General features: G+C 37.8%; 1 protein-coding gene across 1 annotated transcript in view; it reads right to left on the bottom strand.

Moving 5' to 3' along the window:
• LOC136841690 (anoctamin-7-like) overlaps positions 1-26,179 on the bottom strand; it is an 837,447-nt gene that overhangs the window by 257,419 nt on the left and 553,849 nt on the right. Inside the window, exon 2 of the mRNA XM_067108892.1 lies at positions 12-749. Within this exon, the coding sequence (XP_066964993.1) occupies positions 12-191 (180 nt within the window). The 5' untranslated portion in view covers positions 192-749. The remainder of the gene's footprint in view (positions 1-11; positions 750-26,179) is intronic.

Genomic DNA, 26,179 nt, shown 5'->3' with positions numbered 1-26,179 from the left:
AGCGCACTCACGTGAAAATCCAAGTCGTCTTCATTGATGAAATTGCAGCGATCTTCAGGGTCTTGGTTGGCGTAACTTCCGATGCTGGTGTAGGTCCGGTCGCGCACGATGCTGCCGTACGTACGATCTCTCTGGAGCTGCCCGGTGCCGTTCAGTTCGTACCTTTCGCTTTGTCGCGATCCGAACGGCATTGTCGAAGTGTGAGTGAGGTATTGATAGAGGTGTAGTGCTGAAAATGTACTTTCCTTAGGTCTGTGTTACGTTATGTTAACAGACCAGTCACGTATACAGCTTTGAATCTAGTCGAAAACAGATAGCTGGAGGTCTCTTCATTGTCGTCATGGTGACCCAGAATTCGATTATACGCGTTCAAGACGGGTCTGAACCAATTTTACATGACTCGTGTTTGGCATGATACTGTTCTGTAATAGACTGTCCACTGATATGCTTCATTAAGCGAGATTTACACGAATAACTTTAAACAAGATTGACATCACTTTCAACAGAGAAGCATTTCTAAGAGAAAGATGCCCGATACTTCGAAGAACGGTTCACTCTTGGTCCATGGCTTTGTCTGGGACCCCCTGATGACATTCCTTTCATCAAGCGTTCCATCTCTCGACCTCTTGCCATGTTATGCATCACTTCGAAATTTTGTCAGTGGTCATAGGAGCACATGACATGTAGGTATGAGAGCATACTGATGAGCTGGAACGATCCACTTCAGAAAGCATTAAGGACGGCACAATCTGAAAAAAAAGAAATGTATACATCAGGGTTTTCAACTAACTGTATGCGGAAGGCTTTTTTCATCCTGAGATGACAAGGGAGGATATTATACCGTCTATTTTTGCTGCTTTATGCGCAACCATCTCTGCAATAATAATAATAATAATAATAATAATAATAATAATAATAATAATAATAATAATAATAATAGATGATGGTACAGCTGTAATGAAAAAAAAAATAATTTACCTATGCCACAATAGTACAGCATTATAAAGTCAATGACAACTGTAATGATGATAAAATTACCATTATTATCATTACAACCAATTACATGGGTAAGGTAAACGCCAAATTATTATCCAGTCTAGAGCAAGCTCGTGCTCTTGGAGCATTAAGCTGTGGCATACAGTCGACCCGAGGGCGCGAAGAAGCCTCTTCCTAGTAGACTCTGTTGCAATCTCATACAAAGCAAGATGTGTAAGGCAACATGAAATAGGGATTCAGTTCTTGGAAAAAAATGAGAAAATTGTAGATTCGCAGTAAAACAAGAAGGAAAAACAGAGAAGAAAGGAAGGATGAATGCTATATAGAAGGCAAGACGCAAGAAAGTAGGAGAGTATGAGAGAAAAGTATTTAAATAAAGGAAATGAACATTTCCTTTATTTAAATACTAAACGGCCATACCTGTGACTAGGAAGCAATTAAAGCCGTCAATTCATTGTGTGACTCTGTAATCAGGGTTCTACCTGAGTTTTGTAATACTATCAAAGCATTATACATTTTTTTGTAGCTGTATAAGCAGGACGAAGGTGCCAAGCCATTCTTAAATATACAAAAGAAATCTTTGATATTTTCTTACTTTTGTGAATTATCATAAATTGTCATAAAATGTCAAAGAAAACTATAATTTTATTGTAAGCATACAAACAGAAAGCACATCCAATCAACTGCAGGACGCTGAGTCTGTCTTTAAAACAATCCAACTGCAGTAATCTCCTCACCATCAACTATCAGTAAAATAATGTAAGGGTTTAACTGTAACTTTCTCTGCATATACCATATCGCCATATCACACTTCACGTTAATTGCCCCATTAATATGCAGAATTCGTATCATGACTTTTCTCAAAATTCAATATAATCATTATTAACAATTCCTTAATCAAGGAGATTAAGACGTTGGTCTGTTTGTCATCAGGATTACGCAATAAATTTTCGGTAATATTTCCGCAAATGTGACGAGATGGAGTGTTTGGGACTGACTAGTGATTAGTCTTTGGGAGATAAGAATGTAACTTTCCGGACGAAGGGAACTATTTAGGAATGGCTTGCTCAGCCTTGGCGGAGGTTTGCAGTTTCTCCGAGCGTTCTCCCTTTCTTTCCATATTTATGGATTAAAATGTAATTTTCAGCAGGAATAGACTACGGGCCAAGGAATCTTTAATTAGACTTGAAACTGGATACAGGAGTTTTTAAAATATCATCATTTTGCTCACTGTTGTTTGGAAGAAATCGGAAAGGTCAAACTTGACACGTCTGTGAAAAATGGAGAAAAACAGGAGGAAGAGAAAGAGAAGATAGGAAAAGAGATTCCCAGTGACCCCCAGGTGGAAATAACAAAGTGACATGCATTAAGGAAAAATAGATACCAGGCGTTTCCATATTAGTAATACGCTTTAAAACATTAACTATTGTCTTCCATTACTTCAAAATTACAGGTCACTGATAATAATGAATTTCCATTAAGTCGCCATATTTAACACTCAATCTAAACAAGGATTATTGATCAGAATAACTGATGCGCTGTTGTTTTCATTATAAACAAAGGAAGTGGAAATGTTTAAAATAATGGGCATGATGGAAAAGCTGAGAGAGAGAGAGAGAGAGAGAGAGAGAGAGAGAGACTAACTTCTCTTACAGATTTCATTTTGTTAAGAGAAATTGCGCATCCCATGTACCACAATACATTTCTTTTCTGAAACTCCCAGTGATCCCTGACCCTTAATTTAAGACAAAGCGGGATGAAAGGGAAGTCAGCTCCCTGGCGCAAAAAGATCTCCAGGAGATAACAAGTACTATTTTCCCTGAGATACCGAAAGAAGGTAATGAGGCAAAATCATGATAAATTTCCTCTTTTTATCCGCTAATGAGATGGTTAGAAATTTTCTAGACGTGATAGAAACCAGCAAGGTTTCGCCATGGTCTTTTATCCCCTTCTCCGTTCATGGCCCTGCTGGCTGTAAGGGCCACTTCCTCGTCGCATTTACAAGCTGTTTTTCCATCGCCTTCGCCCATAAAAGTCGTCGTTATCTCGGGAAATCTTTTGGGTTATCATGTCGTATAGGACGTGGAAGTGACGGTGATCAAGATAGTGCGATAGAGTAATGTATGGATCGTCTTTCTGTTGATTTTTTTTATCATAGTTGATTAGACTTAATTCATAAGGAATCGCTTTCATTTTTGTATCGCCTTGAGGAATTTCTAAGGAAGCTACTTTCATGGAGACTTGCTCACAACACCTAATCTTTTTCTTCACTTTCTCAGCTTAATTAATGTTTTTAATAAGCCTCTTGTAGCTGTTTCTGTTTTATACTCCTCATTTCATAATTGTTCTGGCAGATATTTTACAAACGGTTGCCCTGCCTGACTCAAACCCAAACGGAGCCTGGGAGCAGCAATTAAGTTGGGCTGGTTTGGCCCCCCGGTACCCGTGGCTAGGTTGCCCCATAAACAGTGACTGGAAATGAAATGTACAGTTTCTATAGATATGGTTATGTGAACTTTAACAGCCTTAAATGACGCTGATCTAGTCAGTCGACGTTATTCTATGAAGCACAACATTTGTAAATTAACGTTGCATCAATTTTTTCACATACAGCAATTTTTTTTCTGTGGCTTGATCATCATGTCCCATAAATATGTGAGCAATTTAGATTAATAATAACAATAATGAGTGGAAAGTAATTCCGATATTTCGAAATACTTATATCTCCAGAAACAGTCATACACTTTCATATTTCCTCAAAGCAAGGCACGGTGACAATGTGGCCACAGAAAACTTAATCTGCCGTTCTTTTGCTTCCATGGTAATGGCGGCGATTATTTCATAATATGGAGCAACAAGTAGTAAATTTTCATAAGGAGAAGTTTCACAACTAAAATCAGCAACTCCCTCACACTAAAAAAAAGAAAGAAAAAATCTAAGTAATGAAGGAATATATCACGCATGATTCTTAGGAGGAACCCACCCTAGCAGGAAAGACTTTATTAAATGGCTTATAAAGTACAAGATAACAAATGTGTAAAGGAACATACATACATAATTACCTACATGCACCCTGACACACACACACACACACACACACACACACACACACACACACACACATATATATATATATATATATATATATATATATATATATATATATATATATATATATATATATATATACACACACATATATACATATATATACATGTGTGTGCATAATGAATATGTAACAACGTAACTGTTGTGTATTTGAAGTTATAATAATCATGATAATAATGTTAGCTAGTAATGAGAGAGAGAGAGAGAGAGAGAGAGAGAGAGAGAGAGAGAGAGAGAGAGAGATGGTAATCTAGTGGTATGTTTAAGAAAAAGATGCTTACCTATTCGTTACGTCTGTATGGGAAGGTGGCGTGATGCGAGACGATTGCGTTTACCGCTGAACGGCATAATATCTATTTCATTCAAGGATGTAGAAATTATTTTTTTTTTTTACCTAATATTCTTTTGAAGATTTACCTGCTTGTAAAACTGTACTTTTGTCTTGTTATATATGCTTTACCTCATGTCTTTGTGCGTGTGTTTCACACAGTCAGGTGTGGTTCATCCTGATTACTTATTGCTCGCTTTGCTCCTTTGGACCGAGACGAATGTCTGTGAAATTACGAGTAGCTCAGTAAAATATATTCGCTTTCTTCTTTTTAGAAAGATGAGCTTTAATTAAAACCAAACTGCCTCATGTATACACACAAACACACACACACACATATATATATACTGTATACATATATATATGTGTGTGTGTGTGTATGTGTGTGTGTGTGCAACTGAATCACGAAAATATGAATGTATAAATAAAGACAAAATCCATGAAGGAAAGAGAAACAATAGAGTCCTACAAGACCTTTCAACTTCTAGTCCTTTACTTAGCAGACTGAAGAAGGAGACAGCTTAAAAGCACTGGATCATAAACTTCTCTCACATGTGAGGTGAGGATAACCATGAGGATGATTGTGCCCTGTTCCGAGGTGTAGCAGCAAAGAGGGATGCAAATTGGAAGATCAAAGAAACGCCCAAAAGAACATAAGTTAGCAGCAAAACAACAGTTCAAGTAGACAACGGTCCTCGTAGTATGAGTAGTTCAGGTAGACGTGGTTCAGTGAAATAATAACATTAGCAGAGGTCAAAAGGCCATTTCTTTAGTTTAGATGTACGAGAGAGACAGAGAAAGAGACTATAATATACCAATACATTATAATGTTTAGAAAAATAGAATAAATTCAGTGAGCGTAATTTGTTATTATTAAACGTCTTTTAAATGTGTCTCAGAAAGCAGCAAGTGTTAGGAGGAGCCAGCTGTATATGGAAGACTTAAAAAAAAGATGAATGGAAGTTAATCTGTGGGAAAGAAAGAAGAATCAAAATAAAAAGGTTATTTACGAGGATGTTTGCATATTTGTCAAAGGACAGTATAAGAGGACTGGTTCCGAGCGAGAGAAAGGACAAAACCAGACAAATGCAACGGAATGTAAACAAGACAGAACGAGATATGGAGAATATATTAACAGGAATTTTAGGAAGTGGAAATGAAGGTCAGCAAATTGCAGAACAAGTTACTCTTTTCGTTTAAAAATGGAAGGATGAATGGACTTCACGCTGAGGACACACTTCTGTACAAGAGCAGCATTTATTTTTTGTTTAAAGATTAAAGATGCTTTCTTATGCAAGAGAATGATGCATCTAATTGGATATATTTGTCTGCAAATATATGCATAATAAAAAGTCAAGATGGGAAAGATAAATAGCCAAATCATTCTACTGTTAAAACCATTCGTTTTCCACTTATTCTCAATCCAGTGATGCGGACACTAATATGTTCACCCTCTCAATACAGACATTTCTCATTACGGAAAAATCATGTGTACATACGGTAAATACCTAAGTTCCCTCCCTTCCTCAGATTCTCTCATCTTGGATAGCTTTCTCTCTCTCTCTCTCTCTCTCTCTCTCTCTCTCTCTAGAATTATTTTCATTCTCACTGTTCGCTTCTGCTTTCAATCTATATTCCCCTACTTCCAACATCTCACGTTCGGAAAACTAAACTCGATAACGAACCAAGGACAAAACGAATCTCTCTAAATAATGGGCTTGAGACAAGGAAACAAGAAGCGTCTGTCTAATCCTTAAATTTTAAGACAAACCAGAATAAAGGCAAATGAAAGAGAAAATACAAGAAGAAAATGGCTAAATGCAACGGATGCGAACAGGGTCCACCAGACAAACCCCACTGAAATAAATGCATATAAATTTCGGGAAACACTTCCTGCCTGGGCAGCCAAAGTTTGCCCAAGTATTTGCTGAGCGGCACGGAAGAAACTATTCAGGAAGAAGTCTTATCGGATGACTTGAAGAAGGAAAAAAGTTTCAGATAGGGCGCAATGAAAAGGAAGAAAACCACACAATTTTGAGGCAGGCCCTTCCTCATTTCTGCTTTTGTATGTTGTGTGAGCATGACTCAGAATCTGAACATCCTAAAGCATTACTATACATAACAATAATTATAAAATGATAAGTGGCAACGCCTAATAAGTGGAACATTTTGATTCAGACATATCACAAGGGAGATGTGTTCAACACATTGTAGAGGCAGCGAGGCGAGTGATATATAGCGACTAGGTATATACTAATTCATTAATTAAAACTCTGGACATGACATTAACAGTTGTGAGGGGAAGAATAAGATTCAAATTGAGAACAAGAAGGGCATACAAATGGGAGAAAGTGTGTTTTCTCAAACGTGAAAAAGACTAACTATTTCCTTGTATATGCCAAGGAAGACATTATGATACATATGGCTAGAAAGCTGAAATGTTTTTAAATTTGTACACAGTTGGGCTTTTATGCATAGGTGACGGTGTCTGATGAGAATACATAATAAACGTTGTTTCTACAGCTTGTCCCTGGTCTGTGTTTCTGTCAACCTCGTGGTCGGTCTTTGTTTGACGTTTCTAGTTGCTTCTGCCTGGAGGGCCCCAATGGGGGCCTACAGTACTCCCCCACAACAGGAGGCTCAGGTGAGAGTCCTGACTTCTGGCAGATATGCTGGGAGAAGCCTGTTGATCGTTACCCAGGTCATTCTTCCGTCCACTGACATTTGGTAGGCTTTGTCTCTTCGCTGCAAGATTTTGTGGGGGCCCGAGTAGACAGGTGTAGGGGGGGGCAAATGGGCATCTACTCTGATGAATGCGTGGCTCCCCTGACCAAGTTCCTCTGGGATGTATGCTCTTCTGGGATTATTTACATTAATGCTCTATGGACATCGGGGGGGCTGGTTGGGTCTGTTGGATCTTGAAAAACATCTGGTGGAATTGCCAAGGACTGTCTGTAGAGTGCTTCTGCTGGCAACACGTTGAATGCCACATGTGGGGAGTTTCTTAGACCCAATAAGACCCATGGCAATTCTTTTTTCCACCTCCCATCTTGGCATTTGGCTGTCAGTGCTGCTTTCAAAGATCAGTGGAACTGTGGTAATATGGCATTTGTTTCTGGGTTGTGTGCTGTTGTGTGATGTATTTTTGTCCCGAGACTGGCAGTGAAGTTTGGCCCTCTATTGCTGGTAATGTACTCGGGAACTTCATATCTGCTAACCCAGCGTATTAAGGCCTTCGCACAATTTTCTGCCGTCTGTTGCTTGATGGGTGTTACCTCAGGCCATCTGGTGTTCTAAGAGATTATCGTGAAGAGGTATCTGTACCCCTTGGAGGGGGTTAGGGGCCTACAATGTCGACGTAGATGTGGGCCAGTTGTCACTGTGTTGTCTGGAACTCTCCTATCCCCGTTTTTGTGTGCCTCGTTACTTTTGACGTTTGGCAGGGGAGACATTCTTTTGACCACTTTTTAATGTCTGCCTTCATTCCACAACAGATGTACCTCTCTGACAGGATTCTGGCTGTGGATCAGCTGATGGGTGGGATAGGTTGTGGGCAAGGTTGAAAGTTGTCTTTCTCAACCCCAACAGTAAATATGGGTGAGGGTGTCTGGTACTGTCTTGCAGGTGATGGTCGTCTCTCCATCGTTGATGGCTAGGTCACTCCATGTCAGGGCAGGGTTCTCCTGCCGAAGTTACTGCAGGTCCATGTGATCCTATCGTGACAATGCTATTTCGGGATATGATACCCTGATCTGGACGGTGTTGATGGAGTTTCGGGAAAGGTCATCCGCTACTCTGCTGGAGAAGCCCTTTAAGTGTCTGATAGTGCGCTAGTGTTCGGCTATCAAAGACAGGTGCTGCTGTTGTATCGCTGACCACCCATCTCCTCTTTTGGTGACGGCGCGGACCAGGGGTTGGTGGTCTGTCGGCACTACGAATTGTCGTCCTTCTAGCATGTGTCAGAAGTAGCGGATGGCTCTGTGGACTGCCAGCAACTCTCGGTCGAATGTCGAGTATTTCTGCTCAGCTGGGGATAATTTCCTACTGAAGAATGCCGGTGGCCAATGACCATCGTCTGTGTCCTGATCAAGTACCATGCCCATTGCCGTGTTACTCACGTCTGTCATTAGGGTGAGGGACCTATGGGGTAAAGTAAAGATTAGTGTGGCAGCGGAGGTGATTGCTTTTTTGGTTAATATAAAAGCTTTATCTTCTTTTTCAGACAAACATAAATTTTTAGGTTTTTCTTTCAAGCAATCACATATAGGACTTATAATTTCAGCAATTTTGTACATCAGATGTTGGAAGGTTATGCCTGCATTCAGAAGGCTGAAGCAGCTATAGTTGAATGTGTACGTAACGAAAGGGGTGATGATGGCCGTCTTTTCTATGTCCTATTTTGTGACTGGGACTTGGAAATATCCCTTCATCAGGTCGATCTTCATGAATATTTTGGTGCCCTCCATCTGGTTTGTAATGTCAGCGATGTCTGGCAATGGGTACCTGTCAGGTACTATTTTAATGTTAAGTTGTTGGTAGTCGCCACATGGTCACCATGTACTGTCAGCTTTTGGTACCATGCTGGAGGCTTTTTGGCATATTCCCACCCATTCCATGTCTTGAAAAGCTTGTTTGGTGAACTTGGTGACTATGTGATGCAGGATGTGGTGCTTTGTGGGTGTGGTCAGGTTGTACTGTAGGTCATCCTTGATTACCTCTGGAAACTCCTGTAGGAGGCGATGTATCCCTGGTGCTGAAGTCGGAGTGAGTGAGGATATTGGGGCAGGTCGTGAGATCAGCTGCTGTCTTGCTACGTCCAACAGCATGTTGTGGTCTTTTAGGAAGTCTGCTCCTAAAAGTCTGATTGTTATGTCTTTTGTGATTATCCGTTTCATGTATATTTCTAGCGGGGCCCCACTGGCACTGGACACCTGGAGGGTGCTAGGGGAGGACTGCAGTGTTCGTGCAGGTTGGCTGTCATGAACAACTCACATGCGCTGGTGTCAACAAGGAACTCTGTGTTTGATCTCTTGTCAGTTATGAAGAAACACATGGAGCCTTTCTGCCCGTATCTGGAAAAAAGACAGCAATAGGCAGAACTGTTACCTCATAAGAGGCAAGCTGTCTGCCCGGCGCTAACTGTTGTTTGGTTGGTTGGTAGCAGCACGCTTACATGTTTTTTGACATGCGGCAGCTGCTTCCACATTTTCACATTTTAGGGCTTCACTCCTAAACCTCCAATAGTAGAAGCCTATGACCTTGGGACATTCTTCTCTTTTGGGCTAGTACTTTGGCTTGTTCTTCCTCCTGAAGCTTCGTAAGCAGTGTATGGGGCTGGTGGGGCCCTCTGTCTCGCTGCTCATCTCTGAGTCGCTCTACTGCTGTGCCTGTGGGGTGGCTGCTGCTACGAGTGGTTGTGTTGGCTCCGCCAACTTGTAAGCCAGGTGGACAGCGTCGACCATTTTCAAGAACTCATTGAGGGGCATGGTCGATGCATTGGGATGGTGACGACTGTTTGGTGGGGTAATTTTGTGAGTAGGACCTCTCTCACAAGGTCCAGTGTAGTCTCTGGGTGGCCATCTGTGATGGGGATCGTCACTAGCCTCCACAGCTGCTTGTCGACGTGCAATGGCAGCTGGTCTCCTATTGTTGCTCCTTCGTTGTCTAGAAACTTCCTAGCTTTGAGGGCAGGTGGCAAGCTGAAGGATGACCTTAGTCGATCCTTCAGCGCTTTGTAGGTCACAGTGGTCTGTTGGCCAGCGAGCCATTCTGTAATTTTCTCGAAGACGTCATCTGGCAGGAACTTGAGGATGGCGTCGGCTTTGCCGGACTAGGAGATCTTCTTAGACCTGAAGATGGTCTCCACTCTGAAGAACCAGCCTCTGGGTTGTGGGTTGTGAAGAGTGGTAAGTGGACGATTTCTGCTGCAGCATTGTTGCTGGATGGGCTGGTGCTAGATGTGTCGGTCATCTTCGAGGCTACCAATGTAGAGGCAGCGAGGTGAGTGATATATAGCGACTAGGCATATATTAATTTATTAATCAAAACTCTGTACTTGTCATTAACAACTGTGAGCAGAATAGTAAGGTTTGAACTGAGAACAAGAAGGACATACAACTGGGAGAAAGTGTGTTTTCTCAAACATGAAAAACACTATTTCCTTGTATATGACAAGGAAGACAATATGATAAATATGGCTTGAAAGCTGAAATGTTTCTACATTTGTGCACAGTTGCATTTTCATCCATAAGTGACTGTGTCTGACGAGAATACATAATAAACGTTGTTTCTATAGCTTGTCCCTGTTGTGTGTTTCTGGGGACCACATGTCAAAGGTCGGCCCTCGTGGTTGGTCTTCGTTTGACGTTTCTGTGGCATCTGCCTGCAGGGCCCCAGCGGGGTTGCCTACAACATAAAGAATTGACAATCTCCCTCCTCAGATTCTATAGGCTTAGTAACTCTGCAATAAAAAGTAAGTGTCAACGTTGTCAGACACAAGAGGTCTCTGATCAAAAATGACTGCATCACCAGAATATTCAAGAAATGTTTACAGTTTTCTCAATCGGAATGTTTACAGTTTTTCATAAAAATCGGAATGTTTGCAGTTTTAACAAATTCCTTTCATCTTTGTAATACAAAGGGTAATATATTACTAAGTTATTTCCTTTTAAATGATATTTTACACTTTTAATTTAGAGAGAGTCACATAAATGATTATGTATAACATTATAATAGTGCCATTATCGAAATTTTCAATGTAACCATTTCACGAGACTGTTTTGTCGAATAAGGATTGAGGAAACAAAGCCTGACGGTCGGGAATTGAAGGTCATAGCTAAGGTATCCCCAGGGAAGTTGTCCTGACTGAATGTGATAAATATAGAGACAATGGACTTACTGTTGCAAAAATAATGAGAATGCTTATTCCCAATAGGCTGGAGAAAGAAATTGTCAAAAAGATTGCAGGTGAACACGCTGGTTATAGAAAAGACAAAAGTTGAACAGATTACATATTTTTGTTTAAACATATCGTGCAGCGTTGCATGGAATTTAAAAATTCCCTTACTGCGGGTTTTGTTGCTTACGGGAAGGTATTAGGTAGCATAAAGTCTTGTGACATTATGGTTCTCCGTTAAATATGAAAAGTTAATTGAAATTATCTATGAACAAAACAGATGCAAAGTTAATGCTGGTGGAATTTTGTAAAGTGAATTTGTGGTAAATGGTGGGGTGATACAAGAGAATGTTATTTCCTCTATGCTGTCTGCATTTCCACTGATTTCATAATGGAAAGTGGTCGCAGATGGAAAAGAAGGGTTAGATTGGAGTAACGATAGAAACTTAACAGATCTGGAAAATGCAGATGATGATATTTTACAAAGCGTGCTTAACAGAATTCACCTTATATCTAGAGAAAGGGGACCAAAGAAAAACAGAAGTAGTGAGGACCCAGTGTGGAGAAAGAATTAAAAGGTTGAATCTTTCAAATATTCAGGGACAAAGATTTTCAGTACAGGTCCTTGTGAGTTGGAAAATATTGAAATAACATAAAAAAGGCAAATTAAGCAATGGGAATACTTAATAAGATTTGAGAATCCAAAAGACTGAAACTGCATGCAATAGCAAAATTATACATGCCTAGTATGACCAGTATTCTTATACGGACATGAACCATGACATTACAATGAAACTATATCTAAAAGATTTTGTCGATTTGAGAATAAAGCTTTAAGGAGAATATTATGAGTCATATGTCATAATAGAGTTAGAAATGATTCCATACGGGAAATAACGAAAGTACAGGGGGATAAAGATGGCTCGGAAATGTCCCTCTCACAACCACTATAAGAACAGTACGTGACAATGTCGGCTGGACTCCTGTGGGCACCAGAAAAGCTGAAAGACCCAGTTCTTGCTGGATGAGAACTATGGCAGGGGAAGCTGGATATGAGTGGAGATGTCTGGAAGATGCAGCAAAGGAGAGACAGACGTGAAGAAATTTCACAGAGGCCCTTTGCGTCAACTGGTACTGAAGGCGATGATGATGATGATGATGATTATTATTATTATTTGAATATTCGTAAAAATTAATATCTTACGGAACACGCCAAAAGGTTTTAACTTGTCCAGGAAGCTTCTACAATGCAAAACCCTTTTAAGTATACATCGAGAGCCAAAAGTGGAAAAGAGAAAAAAAATTGACAATCTCCCTCCTCAGATTCTATAGGCTTAGTAACTCTGCAATAAAAAGTAAGTGTCAACGTTGTCAGACACAAGAGGTCTCTGATCAAAAATGACTGCATCACCAGAATATTCGTCATCGAAATGTTTACAGTTTTTCACAAATTCAATCGGAATGTTTACAGTTTTTCATAAATTCAATCGGAATGTTTGCAGTTTTTAACAAATTCCTTTCATCTTTGTAATACAAAGGGTAATATATTACTAAGTTATTTCCTTTTAAATGATATTTTACACTTTTAATTTAGAGAGAGTCACATAAATGATTATGTATAACATTATAATAGTGCCATTATCGAAATTTTCAATGTAACCATTTCACGAGACTGTTTTGCCGAATAAGGATAGAGGAAACAAAGCCTGATGGTTGGGAATTGAAGGTCATAGCTAAGGTATCCCCAGGGAAGTTGTCCTGACTGAATGTGATAAATATAGAGACAATGGACTTACTGCTGCAAAAATAATGAGAATGCTTATTCCCAATAGGCTGGAGAAAGAAATTGTCAAAAAGATTGCAGATGAACACGCTGGTTATAGAAAAGACAAAAGTTGAACAGATTACATATTTTTGTTTAAACATATCGTGCAGCGTTGCATGGAATTTAAAATTCCCTTACTGCGGGTTTTGTTGCTTACGGGAAGGTATTAGGTAGCATAAAGTCTTGTGACATTATGGTTCTCCCGTTAAATATGAAAAGTTAATTGAAATTATCTATGAACAAAACAGATGCAAAGTTAATGCTGGTGGAATTTTGTAAAGTGAATTTGTGGTAAATGGTGGGGTGATACAAGAGAATGTTATTTCCTCTATGCTGTCTGCATTTCCACTGATTTCATAATGGAAAGTGGTCGCAGATGGAAAAGAAGGGTTAGATTGGAGTAACGATAGAAACTTAACAGATCTGGAAAATGCAGATGATGATGTTTTACAAAGCGTGCTTAACAGAATTCACCTTATATAAAATAAAAATATACATACATACAAAGACACACACACATATATATATATGTATATATATTACACACACGTTCTGCAAACATGGTGTAGTAAAGAGCTTCAGGCAGTATTGCAGCAGCCACTGAACAATAACAGTACCGGGACAAAGCAAAAAAAGTTTCCGTAATTTTGGATGCAAAAGAGAAAGAAGAGGAAGCAGAAAATCAGGGAATAATTAAACCGATCAGGGAATATATAATCCTTCTTTGTCGCATGTAGAACAAACAAACTCCATGAAGATGGAAGATATATACCAGCGTTTTGTCAGGCGAAGAACCAAAATAGTCGTACCGTGTAAACAGAGAGAGAGAAGAGAGAGAGAGAGAGAGAGAGAGAGAGAGAGAGAGAGAGAGAGTTTGTACTTCAAAGAATTGCAGTATCGTCAGTGATTGAGAAAAAAAAAGGAATAAACTGTGTGAAATATTGGAATGCAATTGAAATTGTGTTACCCGAGTATGTGAAGGTTTTAGATGAAATACGTATATTGAAAAGAAATTGTCTAAAAACACCGCCCTGTTTCAATTTAATCTTAAAGCCAATAAGATAATAAATTATATGTAAAAGCATATGTAAAAGTCCTCATGCCCGCGCACTTACTCGCCACGCACGCACGCACACACACACATACACATACACACACACACACACACACACACACAGACACATGCACGCACACACACACAGACACACACATATATATGTGTGCGTGTGCTTGTGTGTGTGTATGTGTACGACATATAAAGCAAAGTAAAATGCTGGAGCCAAAGACAAGTAAACAAACCCGGGGGAGAGAATAGCTGGCACAAACACATTACCGACGCAAGCAAAATCCTGACCCCGCCCTTCTGGGGATCCTATAAAATATAGGACGCTCCCTTTGCTTTCATTAATGATTCGTGGGACGTCCTCTAATAAGGAAAAGGATAGTGACCTTGACCATCCTAATAAATGGAAAAGGGGTGAGACACGGGGAGTTCGGAGGAGGAGGAGAGAACGAGATGAGAACGACAGACTGAAGAGAAAGATGCGGAGGGGGGAGGGTGGAGGGGGGAAGAGGGAAGGCGAAGGAAAATTAGATGGAAATTAGGAAGAGTTGCATACAGAATGGGGAAGGAAGATGGATAATGAGTAAGAAAGGAAAAAAGTGAAAGAGAACATGCTAACACACTCGGTTAGCTGTATAGACTATGAAAGCGCGTTCTGTTGACAAAGAACTGCTGATTTCCGGTCAGCTAAGAGGAACTGTCACCGCCTAGAGTGGCAGTGAAGTTCGTTGTCTTCTTTCACTTAGTTCGTTAAAGCTTTCAAAAGCATGCAAACGAATACCGTGTTAGATATTAAAGATGCAAAATTCAATTCAAGACAAGAAAATTTTTAATCACAACGAGACAGAGAGAGAGAGAGAGAGAGAGAATAAATGTGGCAGTGTAGGTGAGTCACTGTTTCGCCCTGTTTAGTACTAGCCCCTGGGGGGATCAACTGTTCCTAAGTGTGTTTCGCTATCTGCCTGAAATTTCAGGCAATCCGCGAAATGCCTGGTTTCGCTATTTGCCTGTAACACACACACACACACACACACACACACACACACATATATATATATATATATATACACACACACACACACACACACACATATATATATATATATATATATATATATATATATATATATATATATATATATATATATATATATATATATATATATGAAATGTTTTTATCACACCGTGATTTATATACATTCATGAAGCTACAAATGTCACTTAAATGTCCAGTTCACGCTACTTGGTTATATCCCCGATGGGAAATTATCACCGAAGGGGAATTTTTAAAGTGATAAATGGATCAGAACCGCCAGGTCTCGATCCCTCGACTCGGTCACTTCCAGCGACTCCTTAATTCGACGGTCAAACCACTGAGCCACCAAGAGAGGTATAAGTCAATGCCGAATCTACGTGTTCCAAACGTACCAATGAGTTATCATGGTGGAGGTGGGTTAATGCCGAAGCCAAGTACAATTTCCCCGCTCTTGACAGGTAAATAAGTATGGCAGATTCGGCATTAACGTATACCTCTCTTGGTGGCTCAATGGTTTGACCGTAGAATGGAGTCACTGGAAGTGACCGTGTCGAGGGATCGAGACCTGGCGGTTCCGATCCATTTATCACTTTAAAAATTCCCCTTCGGTGATAATTCTTCATCGGGAATATTCCCAAGTAGCGTGAACTGGACATTAAGTGACATTTGTAGTTTCATGAATATATATATATATATATATATATATATATATATATATATATATATATATATATATATATATATATACAATATATTGGTAAATACAATTAATCACATACACTTACATACACATATGCACTCACAACACACACACACACACACACACACACACATATATATATATATATATATATATATATATATATATATATATATATATATATATATATATATATAAATATATATGTGTGTGTGTGTGTGTGTGTGTGTGTGTGTGTGTTTAAGAGGTGCAAAATAATGAGCAGGAGGATAGGTATTGCTACTTTATTAATTTTTTTTTTATTAAGCTGGCCTTATGCCAGCACGGGCTCTTGCTCATAGAGCAGCCCGTAATACTTTATTCAGAATGTATGCCGCTTATGAGGCGACGTGCGGACGTCACACAGAGGAATACAATAGAATTTAGGTGACCTGAGGTCAATTACTCTCGGGAATAATTACAATGGATAAATACAAGTAATGTAAAAAGTGAGTTCACAAGAATTGACATAATAACATTCTAACACATGTGCAAAAGAAGCAGATACAGGTAAAGCGCATGGTAGGATTTTGATAATGATAGTATGACGGGTTATAGGCTTGATACGCAAAGAACAGGGTGTGTTTAGATAGGGAAGAGGGTGTGTATATCAGATGTCTGATATGAGACAGTTATGTGAGAAGTCTGAAAGTAAAGAGAGGCTGTATCTGGCATACATGGATCTAGAGAAAACTAATGATAAAACTGATGGAGAAAGCTTTGTGGAGGTATTGATGATGTATGGTATAAATGGATGAAATGTCGAGAGGGATAAAGTTTTAATGATGGAAGTGAAGCATATGTTGGAATTTGAGGTTGGGGTAAAAATAGGACTGAGACAATGTTGCGCAATTTCTCCATGTCTGTTTAATGTCTTTATGGATGGGGTGAAGCTAGAAATCAGGATAAGGCCAGTTGATTTAGGTGCAAATCTCCAAAGAAAGAAGGTTGGCTATGCATGGAGTTGGAAAGGCCAAAATTCACAGATGCAATACTGATTGTAGATAAGGAAAAAAACTGTACAGACTATATTCTTTTTTTTTTATTCTGGTTGAAATGCAATTAAAAGTGGGCAGGAGATTCACGATGATTGAATAAATGAAAAATGTCCGAATAGCATCGTTGTATTTCATTTAAGCACGTAGTGATCCAGAGAAAGTTTATCTAATAGCCTAAATTTCTTTCTCAAATATATGTTGCGTCTGTCAATAATGCTATCAAGCTGAGAGACTCTGAACAAATGCGCTTGTGAGTCCAAAAGTAAGTAGCACGTCTTGAAATGTGTTTCGGATACACAGTTTTGCATGCCGAACTTTTTATGCGTTTTCCCTATATTATTTATGGTAGAGTGAATCAAATTACACCAAAAATTACAAGAAAAGTGTAATTATCAACATTTGCTAAAGAACAGGACCTACTCAAAACATAAAACTGATGAAAATTATATTTGAAATTTGTCAGGTAAATAACTTAAGCAGAAGAGCCACTATCGGTTTAGTTCATCCTTTCCCATTAGTTAATGATCTCCTACCTTTAAAGTCCATTATGCTATTTTGGATTTGTTTTTTACATTCTATGTACTGTAGCTTTTACATACTTTCGAGTGATTTCTTATCCTGGGATGTAAAACCTACACATAACATAAAGACATCAAAGTTGTTGGATGAGTAATCAATGAAACTGACCTGAACATTTTAGACGCTTTTTAATATAAAAGATAGTCCCAACTCTAAACGTCCAGTTGTCAACAAACTGTTTGTGTCCTTATTTGATATTTGACAGACTTGTTGTCATTGTTGCGTAAAATGTTTTCCTTCAGTTCCCTCACTGCCACTGCCTGGGCGGCTTCTGGTGTGTAATTCTCTGCTGAATCTTGGCTATTTTAATCTCATTCTTTTTATTAACATTCTGTGGTTAAGCGCTTTCGGTATTATATATATATATATGAATGTGTGTTAAGTGTTAAGCTAATCTATTACAGTGTCTACAATTGTTTCAGCCTGGAAAATGCTACTGAAAAGTAAGTCGCGAAACGTAAGCCATTAAATTGATTTACGCATAAAAGGCCTGCCCCTTTGCCTCACTTTGGTGTGTACTATTATATATGTGTGTATATATATATATATATATATATATATATATATATATATATATATATATATATATATATATATATATATATATATATATATATATATGAGTGTGATTTTTTCCGTAGATATGGCAAGTGCACGATAACATAGGCCTAACACGTTTCCCAAACAGGCAATGGTCTGGTCCCATCCAAGTCTTTTAAGAAAATTTATCTATTCGTGAATTTGATGTAATTCTGTGTTATAAGTAATGCGAAGCCTACTTTTAAAATCTAATTTGTATTTCTGCAAATGGCTGGTGCAACATAGGCCTACATTTTAGACGTTTATGCTATACCTACTTATACAACCTTGCTATCAAATATCAAGAAGAATTATGAATAATGTGGGCATATGGTTTGCGCGCCTACGAAAAAACCACTGAAAATATTGTATTGCTGATATAACCTCTAAAAGGCATCCAGAGTAATTTAACACTGCCATTAGATGCTCACTGCGTTTCTAAAAGGAACCAAACCAAGGAAACAACAATACTGTATATACTCCTGCCATGAGATAGAGGCGCCAGTTCGTTTTACCTCTCCATAAATTTTCCCACAGAGTAATTTCACCAATTCCGCGTTTTAAGGGGAATCCAGTCTTTGTAGAGTGTCGATAATTATATGTTTCTTATAATATTTGCTGTGATTTGTTTCAATTTACAATAAAATATATGGATAATATATAAAAATATCGGCATGAAAAACGGTGTATCCGAAGCACATTTCAAGACGTTGACTTCGGCGTCCTTGCTATTTACTTTTGGACTGATGACCACATCTTTCCATAGTCTCTCAACTCGACAGCATTATTATCTGACCAAACATATTATATTCGAGGGGAGAAACTTAGGTTATGAAATAAGCTTTCATTCGGGCCACCAGGTACTTCTATGAAATATTAAATGTTATTTGGAAATGTTACATTCTACCAATCATCCCGCCCATTTTTAAGTACATTTTCGCCAGATTAAAAAAAAAAAAAAGAGTATAGGGGATTAGTTCTGAAGTGCTAACCAGAGAAGCAAATTGGGAGAAAAACATCAGCAAGAAAATTGACAAATGAGGGTCAATGGGAACCAGAAAAATGGAGCAGTGTGTCCTAGTATGGATGGCGAGAGAATGGAAGCGGTGTTTTGTTTTAAGTATTGGAGTGTAAAGATTTTGGATGATGGTAGTATGAGAACAAAGGTGACTCACACGGTAGGCGGTGCAAGAAAGATAGCAGGATATGTTCAAAAGATTGAGGGGTAACTAGGAGTGTCTATGGAAGCCAATGTGAGAATGTAGAAAGTGATTGGTGAACCAAGTCTTCCCTATGGAAGTGAGGTGTGGGTGTTGAATTGAATGGAAAAAAAAGGTGAAAGTTGTAGCCTAAGATGAACTATTTGCGCAGTGGGATGAGATGAAATGAAAGGTGTGAAAAGTGGAGTTTTATATGCAGTGGAAAGGTGAGAGGACGTGTCAGAGTATTCTGAAATGGTTCTTTCATGTTCGAACAAGACTGGATGAAATTTTTGCGAGGAAAGAGTAGAAGACCTAAAAGGGGATGGATAGATGGAGTGAAAGAAGCAATGTGATGGGATAGTCTCAACATTCAGCAAGAAAGAGAGTGTGTGCAAGATAGGTTAATGATGCAAGGAGAGTAAGGGGTTCGAACCAGTGTTAGTGAGGCTCCTATATGCGTGAATGAAGTGACCAGTGTTGTGGAAGTTTTCGGCACAGGGGATACATCCAAGATTCAGTAATATAAGTGAGAATGTGGAAGTGATCAATGTCTTAATTTTCTTGGTTACCACCCACATTAATAGTGAGAAAAGTGGTTGTGTGCGCATTCGCGCACGTGTGTGTGTGTATTTGCGTGTTAAAATTTGTAGTTGAGAAAGTGACTGGTGCGGTGTGAAAACTGACAAATGTTGCATGTGAAGAACTAAATGGGTAAGAAATGCAATGATATGCAGTTGTACAACAGTTGCCCTAAGTGAAAGGAAGGATCAAAGTATTTGAAATGGTTCGGTCATGTGAAAAGAATGGAGGTTGATAGGTTGGTGAAAAACACATTGTGCAAGTGTTGGGGGCGGGGGAGAGATTCACTGGCGGCCAGATAGACTGACTCAAGTTACTCAAAAGGAATCAGGAAACTATGAAAGCAGAGAGAGCGTACAACACAAGGGTGAATGGTAAGGAGTGTGAGTGTGAGTGTGGGGGTTGGGGGATGTGTTTCAACGAGCTGCTGACGACTATTCTGTGTTTGTATGAAGCATACACATGCTGTGGAAGTTTTCTGCACGCTTGTTCATCCACGATCAAGCAGATGAAAGAATGAAAGGGGCAGTGATTATTATCTTGTATTTTTCCGGAAGCCACCCCTATGGGGAACGACATAATGTTGATTATACATACATTACAAATATATATATATATATATATATATATATATATATATATATATATATATATAAATAAATAAATATATATATATATATATATATATATATATATATATATATATATATATATATATATATATATATATATATATATATATATATATCATACATACACATGCTTGCACACATGCCTGCACACACGAACAAACTCTGCACACACACACTCACAAACACACACATATATATATATGTATATATATAAAAATTATATAATATATATATATATATATATATATATATATATATATATATATATATATATATATATATATATATATATATAATGCTAGCTAATACAAGCACATGTATGTTAAGTCTTTTCCTTATTTTCTAACTGTGAATTGCACTGTACAATACAAAGAGAAGTATCATCTCATTTCATGAGTGGTACCGTCCAATTTTCGATGCAGCCTCCACTAGGTAATTGTAAACCAGACTAACGAGTCCCCAGAGTCTCATCTATACGCTTATACGGCTTGCCCCGAGCATTTGTTCTCAGATGATACAGCAAACTGGATCAAGGTAAAGTTAAAGAAGTTGGAGAGTTAAGAAGGAAAACACCAAAGGGATGGGATTCAGAGTCACAAGCAGAGAGCATCGTTGCAAAGGACTTTAACAATTCTAGTGTGCTATCCTACGGAGCGAAGCCTTTGACCATCCTCTACAGATGTTGTCAGCCTAGCACGCGAGATGAAAAGATGTGTTCGTAATACAAAAAATAGAAATACCGCATCAGAAACTTCTCTCAGCGAAGTCTAGTTGCGTCTCGGATGATAGCACTCTGATGCAATCTATTCACGGGCATCGACCGACATTAAAGGGCTGGTGTTCTCTTCTGACGTCTCCGTCTGCGTGTATCATGACTTTGCAGTAACTCGTGGTTGGCATTCCTGCCGGTGAGTTTTCGAAGATCTTATGCAACTGATCCTTGGAAAATGGCACTGCACAAGCTTTCGGATGGGTGTCATGTGGTCACTGAATTAAAAGGTAGAAAGTTTTAGCGTGGTACCCAGAAGTGGGTGTCAGAGCAAATAAAATCTAGAGTAAGAAGGAAAATGCTTAAATGAATCTTTGCACTATTACATATTGATGCTGCACAAAGAGCACCTATATCGACAGTGCCTTTACGTTGCTCAAAAAAGCACTGGTACATAAAAATGAAATTGTCCAGAAAATTTCCGAAATAACTGAACTGAAAACAAGCATCATTAGAGAGAGAGAGAGAGAGAGAGAGAGAGAGAGAGAGAGAGAGAGAGAGAGAGAGAGAGAGAGAGAGAATCTCTTCGTCTTCTTTAACTTACAAGCAATAAAACATTTCAAAGCAAGGTCGCTCGAGAAAGGTGGACGCCCAGAAGAGAGCGTTATCCGAATGTCACAACAGAAAATAGAAAACGATAACATTTAAAGGGGTCCTTTACGTATACAGCGAATTAAAACTTTCCCAGAGAAACAAAATAACAACAGTCAATTTACTTCATATTCTTAGAAGGAAATAATTTTGCAGGCTCTTTGCGGGTCTGTAGGAATTTATTTTCGAGTTCTAATATAAAGTTACTTCCGGAAACTTGTTTTTTATAACAATTTTAAGTGTCCTTTTTTTTATTTATTTTAAAAAGAAACATTAATCTACAACTTAATATATGATTTTTATCTGCTTATTAAACACTGTCTCCTGTTAGTGTTTTCATAGATGCTACTTCTAATCGTAAAATTATAATCATGGTGAGAACTCAAATACGAAGCTTTAAGAGAGCTATTCTATCTAGTTATACTTCACAAAAAGGACACTGAAAGCATTGCCATGAATAATCTCGAGCATGTCATTACTATTCAATGAAAACAAATGAATAATTCTACTGTATGGCAGTGCCCCATTTCAAATGTAAGTCCCAATAAAGTTCAGAAATAATTTTAGCGCCAACGACGGCAAATACGTGAATAATTCTACGGTATAATAGTGCCCATTTCAACTTTTAGTCCCCGATAAAATACAGAAACAATCTTGCCCCCAACTAGTTACCACATTACTGTTTATAAAGGGAAATAAAGAAAACCCGACATACGGCACATAAGCCAGGAAAAGGAGAAGATTGTAAATATTTTAAATAATGAAAATTGATAATACAGAAAAATCAGCGTTCTATTTAAAAAATTATAACTGGAAATAGAGTTTAGATACTGAAGCAACAACGAAATAATAATAATAATAATAATAATAATAATAATAATAATAATAATAATAATAATAATATTATTATTATTAATTATTATTATTATTATTGTTGTTGTTGTTGCTGTACCAATGCCACCAAAACAATGGTGATGTAGGAAATGATCGAGAAGGTAAGTCCCGACCTTATGAACGTTACGCCCCGTCCATTCTTGCTGCTTGGTCATATGGGTGTCAGTTATGATATGCTTGATGAGAAAAATCTAAACGTAGAGTTTATGACTCGTAGAAAAAGAACTGTTTGATACAGAAATGACAAATACATGGATACTTAAGAATATTAGTTATTTCATTTGAGAGTCTTGCGTTCGATCCGGATGTGAGGTAGAAATTGATTACAATGACACAAGTGACTGCGCAGATTATTTCCACCGCGTTAGCTATTGTTATCATTGATATCAATGTTATTATCATTATAAACATCATTATACGATGCAATTACTGCCGCTATAATTAGAATAGTTACTATTTTTGCAATAAAAACGTTGATATAATATCCTAGGACATCAAACGGGATTTAGGCAAACCTGAATCATCCTGAACCCCTCGTGTGCTCTGCGCCCATTGCTTTCCACGAGAGCTGCACGGGAGGGAGGGAAGGAGGGGAGGGAGGCCGCCACCACTGTGGCAACAATTCAGCAAATCGCGTATTTAATGGAGAGTGACGTCAGCAGTAATTCCGCCCCATTTCCCAAAATAAATTTGTGGATTAGCACCAATTCGAATGCAATGTCGGTGGCAAATGTGTATCCGTTGACGGTCCAGACAGAAATATTTACCAGAATCGGATGCATAGGCCGACTGCAGGAGACTGCAGGGATTAAATCGTAGTTCTTGTAATATTGCAAAAATGTTTTGCATGCTACTTCTGTTTAGGATAATTTCTCTCTCTCTCTCTCTCTCTCTCTCTCTCTCTCTCTCTCTCTCTCTCTCTCTCTCTCTCTCTATATATATATATATATATATATATATATATATATATATATATATATATATATATATATATATATATATATATATATATATATATATATACACATATATACATACACACACACATATATATATATATATATATATATATATATATATATATATATATATATATATATATATATATATATATATATATATATTAACTAATATATACAAGGAGAAAACTCTTCCTTCAGAAAAGCAAAATGAACGAACCAAAATTACAATTCCTTAATGTCATGGCTATAAAAGGAAACACATTTCATAAAGATTTCGTAAAGTAACGAATAAAAATCTGAAAAAGCAGTAAAAAGCCTCAAAAAAGGAACGTATACCAAGAAGCTGTAAGGGACTAAGGAAAACGTCAAATGGGATAGTGAAGAGCCACAGCCATTGAGCTAAACCAACAGAGATTGAAGAAAGAGCCGCTCAACCAACGACAGAACCGACAAAAAGAATCAACCAGCTAAGAAGAACGAGTAGCAACGCAGCCTTAACGACCCTGGCCCCCACCCCCGGTCATTCCCCCGCAAAAAAAATTACTACCTGAGCCTCACAAAAAAAAAAAAAAGTCTTAGACACTAAATGGAAGCGAGGAAGATTTTGCAGGCAATTTAACGTCTCTTCACTTTTCCAAACCGAGAGCATTCTAAGCAAGGGACGGTATATCTCTAGGATTTTTATTTTTTCTTAGCTGCGATGTTTCCCGGGGACGATTTGAGGTTCAGGAACTGCTAAATGAAATGTCAGTTGTGGTGGTGGTTTGATGGCTGTCAATCTGGTATTTCTGTTTTATTTGATTTTCATTAATTTTACCTAACTTATTGGCTTTCTTTCAGAGGAGAAACATAATTAAATAATTTTCACATTATTTTGAACCCTCAGTATTTTATCAATACAGTCTTTAATTTAAAACGTGATATTATAATTAGGATAAAACAGCGCATTTTAGGACAAGAAACAGTTTCTTTTAAAAATAATTTGAGATAATGTGAAAATGTTTCTTCTTCGGTGAATTGACGAAATCCCTTTTATAGAGTCGGACGAAACCCTTTCCTCGTTATTTAGATACTTTACTTGACTGACAAATTTTACATAAAAAAAGAAAATATAAAGAAAATTTCTGTGAAAACTTGGACATATCAAGAGCTGAATACGTGACTAAACTTTTTTGTGCTTATGTAATGCCTCCTGAATAACTGGTCTCATCTTCATAAAAGTATTAAAGGAAAATTCTGCTACCGTGCACTTACATGACGAAAATTAGCAAGTCTGACATAAAAAAAAAATCTGCACAGAAATCTCTTAATCTTCTTTTGAGCTTTGATTTTCCCAAAAAATAAATAGAAATTCGATGAATTTGTTGAAACCATTTTACTTATAAATGAGACTGAGAGAATGTTTTGTTATAACATAGGAGACCACATTTTGAAGACTACGAAAACAAGTATTCATATATATATATATATATATATATATATATATATATATATATATATATATATATATATATATATATATATATATATATATATATATATATATATATATATATATATATATATATATATATATATATATATATATATATATGTGTGTGTGTGTGTGTGTGTGTGTGTGTGTGTGTGTGTTACTTATCCCAACAAATGGGAAAAACAAGCACGTTAAAAGAAGATATACATATATAATATATATATATATATACATATATATATATATATATATATATATATATATATATATATATATATATATATATATATATATATATATATATATATATGTGTGGTGTGTGTGTGACAGAGTGTTAAATTCAGAAAACTATTTATAATAACAATTATGGAAAAAGGCACAAGAAGCACGTGAACGTATAAAGACAGTGCGTTAGGCCTGCCCTTACGAAGTTCCTTATTCATAAGAGGGTGATTCAGAGAAAGGTACACAGAACTGTTATTGTCATCCATAGCCTAAAAGGGGGGAGTGTTATATCGGTGATTCATAGCCCAGAGAACGGAGGTCTGTTCTTGGCAGGTGTTACACATATAGGCCTAAACTGGGCAAGAACAACGAAGTATTGAAAACTGACTCACGTCGCTAATGTACACCAGATGGACACCAAGTCATTACCAAGTGATAAGACGTATGGACCCATGCAACAAGTTATTGGAGAACAGTCGACATCCCGTTTGGTGTATAGATGACTAATCGAACGACAATCTGCATATAAAGTTTTGTGAAACAGACAGGAAAAGTATATGAATTCTGTCATCAAGCTGGACGGGGAAAGATTCTTTGTAAGCGGGAGTTGGAACCAGAGAAAAGCAGAGAAGCAGAGAACAGAAATTCGTGCGTGTGTGTGTGTGTGTCAGTGCACAGACATGTCCTGCGGTGGCGAACGAACTT

Source organism: Macrobrachium rosenbergii, chromosome 9 (assembly GCF_040412425.1).
Source record: "Macrobrachium rosenbergii isolate ZJJX-2024 chromosome 9, ASM4041242v1, whole genome shotgun sequence".
Classification (NCBI taxonomy): Eukaryota; Metazoa; Arthropoda; class Malacostraca; order Decapoda; family Palaemonidae; genus Macrobrachium; species Macrobrachium rosenbergii.
Note: the sequence above shows the minus strand (reverse complement) of the source record. Positions and strands in the feature narration are given on the sequence as shown.